Raw genomic sequence first — 4,891 nt, 5'->3', positions numbered from 1 at the left:
TTTTTCCCCCCTACCACATCTGCAAGCAGCCTACATGTCTAAGCACCTAGAAAAAAGGAAGGTAATACTAAAAACAATAACTGGAGGTATGTCTACCCAAGCCATTTACTGCACAGTTGACTAATTAGCTGCATAGTAAACATCTTGGCATCTACATGTGTACCTCTCTTAGGCTGGAATAAACTACTTTACTCCACAGCAAGATAGTGCTTGCTAACTGGGGGTGTTCTGGCTCAGGTCTACTCGCTGCACATGAATAAACTGTGGAACGTATTGCTCCAGAATTAATTGCTCCTTGGTACACATTGAAATGGTATGCTCAGGAGCAATAAACTCTGCAGTTTATTCATGCACTGTAATTATACATGTAGACACTCCTTGGGAGTGTCAAGTTGGTATACATTAATATAATTGGATACACATGAGGAAGTGAGCCCTGATTTCAGTGAGATCAGATCACAAAAACTCATTGCCTTCTGAAAAACCACGATTTTGACTCATCTGTCCCTCAGAGGGAAAATTTTTAGTAATTTACTTTCAGACTTACAAATACCCAAGAACAACTGGGTAGATACCATCCCATGCAGATATTCAGCCTCTTGAGAACTACCACTTAAATGCTCCTGGCCCTTCTTGCTAAGTCACAATGTGGAACAGTGCTGCTGAATAAATTGCACAAAAGTTCATCCTTCCCCGCTTAGCTGCTTTAAGTACTTTGAGTAAAGATTTGTATCAACACTACGTTTGCATTACTGAGTAAGAGTCCATAAAGGATGACAGTTCACATAGGAGCTGCTCACGTTCTCCTCATTAACATTTTTCTCCCGAGTGCTTTCTTAAGGGCAGCTTGAACATCTTTGTTCCTTAAGCTATAAACTACAGGGTTCACCAAGGGAGTCACAATTGTGTATGTAACAGAAATCACAGTGTCCCCATCCAAAGTAAATCTGGCTTTGGGCCTTAGGTAGATAATGGAAATACATCCAAAGTGCACAACCACCACAATGAGGTGGGAGGCACAAGTAGAAAAGGCTTTGCGTTTCCCTTCGATGGATGGGCTTTTCAAGATGGTGTTGAGGATTAGTAGATAAGACAGCATAATCAATAGGAATGAGCAAAGTATGACTGAAACAGAAATAATGAAAATGATGATTTCACCTATGGAGTTTCGGGCACAAGCCAGTTTAAGAAGTGGTGCTATATCACAAAAAAAATGCTCAATTTTATTCAGATTGCAAAAGGGTAAAGTAAATATAATGATTGTGGCTGTTGTTGAGAAAAGAAAACCAGTTACAGCTGAGAAAGCCACCAGCTGAGTGCAAACCCTTTGGTTCATGATGACCGGGTAATGTAAAGATTTACATATTGACACATAGCGATCATAGCCCATCACTGTAAGCAGTATACAGTTTGTGCACCCAAAACCAAGAAAAAAACACATCTGAGTAGCGCATCCAACAAAAGAAATGGCCTTGTTTTCTTTTATCAAGTTTGCCAGCAAATTGGGAACAATGACAATAGTATAGCAAGTCTCTGAGAAGGAAAGAATGGAGAGGAAGAAATACATGGGGTTATGGAGGCTGTGATCAATCCTTATGATTGTCAGGATGATAATATTTCCAGCCAGGGTAAACATATACATAAGAGAAAAAGCCATGAAGAGCACAATCTGTAGGTCTGGAAAATTGGAGAATCCAATCAGGATGAATTCTGTCACAGTGGATCGGTTCTCTGGTCTCATCGATACAAGATGCCTGAACTGGAAATTAAATAATGGACAATATAATAGGAGAGAGAACATTGTTGGCATAGACTCAGCTCAAAGGTACATGCAGAAAATAGTTCAGCTGCTATATACTGCACACACACACACTTATTATAGTTAAGCTGCTATATACTGCACACACACACACGCGCGCTATCTACAAAAATATCACAGTGACAGCAAATATCTCTTATGTCAATGATGTTTATAAAGAAAACACTGGTGGACAGTAGTGAATGCAGCTGCTTAAATACTGTACCACGGCCAGCATCTGTTTAGGGTGTGTGTAGATAAAACAGGGGCCCTAGAAGTGGTGGGAATTAAAAAACACCGCTTCAATTTTGGGCTGAGTAAATCCCTATATGGTACACACACCCTGCTGACATACCTGCTTGTCCAGCATGGAGGGGATATCAAGCTGCCAGCGAGCAGAGGGGTCCCTGGGCTGCAGGGCGTCTGCTGCTTCCCTCCATGACAATATGGCACCTGCCCACAGGCACCCAACTCAGGCAGTCCTGGGAGGTACTGCAGCTGTGAAGGGAAGCACTGGCCTCCTGTGCACAGGCTCACTGCTTTTCCTGGGCGGAGCCTGCCTTCCCAGGCTGCTGTCAGGCTGCCTGCAGGGCTTTCTGCAGAGCTCCTGAGCTGCATGCAGCCCTCCTTGAAGGAGTTTTAGTTTGCTGCGCCCCAAGTCATTTAAGGTTCATTATGCTGCCAAATTTCCTACAGTGGCTGGAATTAATGCACAATATGCTGCTAAGGTATGCAAACACTGACACCATTAAAGCAGTGCAAAACTAGTTAGCCTGCTTTAAAGTATTGTGCACAAACACCTCTTGTTTCATCTACACATGGTTAGGTAATATGTAGCAATCTGCCCTATGCTCTGCAGCTACAGTCACTTGCTGTGTCCTGTCCTATCTAAATTGTAAGTGGTTTAGAGCAGTGGTCTCCAAAGTGGGGTGCACGCACCCCAGGGGGTGCGCAAGACAATCCATTGGGGTGTGGGAAGAAAATATTAGAACTTCTATTTATATTTATATAAATATACATATATTGGGGGTGCATGCTCAAAAATTTTTTACTGATGGGGTGTGCAAATTATAAATATACATATATTGGGGGGGTGTGCTCAAAATTTTTTTACTGATAGGGGTGCACAATCAAAAAAGTTTGGAGACCACTGGTTTAGAGCAGAGATTGTCTCTGTTCTCTGTTTGTACAGTGTCAAGCACTATGAGGTTCCTGTTTGTCACTGGGGTTTCTATGCATTACAATAATACAAAACTGAATAACAACAACTCCATTGTAGTAGATGTTGTGGGAGATGGAGGTGCTGAAAACTGGGCAGGAGATAATTGGTGGGGGGATCTTCTGACACCTGTGGACACATGATACTGGTTTAGCATTGTGGGCAGTGCATGTGACTGGAAGAGTTTACTAAAATGTCTAGCTGTCAAAAAGTTAACGTTGGCATGTAAACTGTTACCTTAAGGATTCAGTGTCGGTAATCCAGCAAAACAGATACAGTAGTGCACATTTCACAAAGCTATTGTTTCAGGCTGCCTGCAGACTGGTTTAAAAATGCATTGGGTTTACTCTCAGATCACATTCTGAATGTTCTCTTCTTATTGAAACCTGTCTGTCAGTCTGGGTTTTTATTGTAGCCGTGTTGGTCTAAGGACATAGGCAGACAAGGTTCTTTGAGTAGATGTGGTCTCTTTTGTTAGACCACCTGAGCAGATGGAAAAAAAGGTCTTAGCAAGCTTTTCGGCACAGTCAGCCGTCATCAGGTATTAGGGATTCCCTGCTGCTCTGAGACTCCAAGGAATGAGGGAAGCTAAAAGTGTGACAGGATGTCAGGGAGAATGTAAACAGGTAGCAATCTGGAAAACAAAAGGTAAAGCAGGGAAGGGGAGGAAGGGGGAGGAAGGGAAAAAAAGCCAAAGGTGAGTAAGTGACACTCTACATTGGTGGTAATTCAAGGTAGAAAAGAGGCTGTCTGTGAAAAAGGAAATGGCTGGAAATTAGGCCTGTCTTCCTAATTTCCAGCCATTTCTTTTATCACAGACAGCCTCTTTTCTACCTTGAATTACCACCACTTTAGAGTCTCCCTTACTCAACTTCAGGTTCTCCCCCCGCCCTCCCGTCCCTGCTTTACCTTTCCTTTTCCTAATTTCTACCTACTTACGTTCTCACTGACATCCTCTCACACTTTTTGTAGCTTCTTTCATTCCTTGGAGACGCCGAACAGCAGAGACTCCCTATGCCTGAAGAAGAGTGACTGCTCCCAAACACTTGCTAAGAACTTTTTTCCAACTACCCACTTGGTCTAAAAAAAGATATGGAATCACCTTAGGCATTTTTGCAGAGTACCGTTTAAGATGTGGGACAGTTTGGTGGTTAATGAAAATAGGGAGCTGGCTGATTCTGTCAGCTCCATACAAAAGCATCTTCTTCTGGGCAGGGCTGATAAAATTGCATGGATTAATTTCTTACTCTTTTCACAATAGGTCATATAATCACTTTAAAGTGTGCTCAAGGGATGCATCCCCAAAACAGATATGTCCTTAAGAGACAAAGGGCTCTTTCCTTTCTCAGCGACAACCATTATGCCGAGGAGGGAATGCTAGAGAATCCAAACCCTTTCCCTTCCAACAGACACCTCAAAGTCAATTCCAAAAACTGAGCACTAAGTTAAAGGAAATTACAAGCTTCAGTGACTCAGTAGCACACCTGTTTCATTAAAAGTCAAAGCAAAAGCCAATAACCACATACCTGAGATTATTCTGTTTTCCTGTTATATCCAGTCCAACAAATAGGGAATTGATTTTCTTTCTGATGCAACAGAACAGCAACTATAGACAAAGACTAGATTCATAGCAATACACACTGTTTAACATAAAATATTCATAACTGTATTTATTCATTTTTAAGCACTGTAAAAACACTGGGTCTTAGTCTTTGACATAGAGACAGAAAATAGTGATGCCAGACGTGAATTATTCAATCTCTACCAGAAGTCAGACGTGCCAGTTCAAATAAAAAAAAAGAACTAAATCATTAAAGTCAATGAAAAATGGGGTTGGAAGGAACCCCAAGATGTCCTTAAAACACAGCCTCTCT

The 4,891-nt window shown here is 41.8% G+C and overlaps 1 protein-coding gene across 1 annotated transcript; it reads right to left on the bottom strand.

The window, feature by feature from the left end:
• Positions 1–796: 796 nt before the first annotated feature.
• Positions 797–1,741, bottom strand: LOC149866642 (olfactory receptor 10R2-like). The gene has a single exon (XM_090041632.1). It carries the CDS (start codon positions 1,739–1,741, stop codon positions 797–799), a length of 945 nt encoding a protein of 314 aa, XP_089897758.1.
• Positions 1,742–4,891: the final 3,150 nt, after the last annotated feature.

The sequence above is a fragment of the Crocodylus siamensis genome, chromosome 4, assembly GCF_052110815.1.
Source record: "Crocodylus siamensis isolate JL-2025a chromosome 4, ASM5211081v1, whole genome shotgun sequence".
In the NCBI taxonomy this organism is placed as follows: Eukaryota; Metazoa; Chordata; order Crocodylia; family Crocodylidae; genus Crocodylus; species Crocodylus siamensis.
The sequence above is the reverse complement of the archived record's forward strand: the minus strand, read 5'-3'. Positions and strand labels throughout refer to the sequence as shown.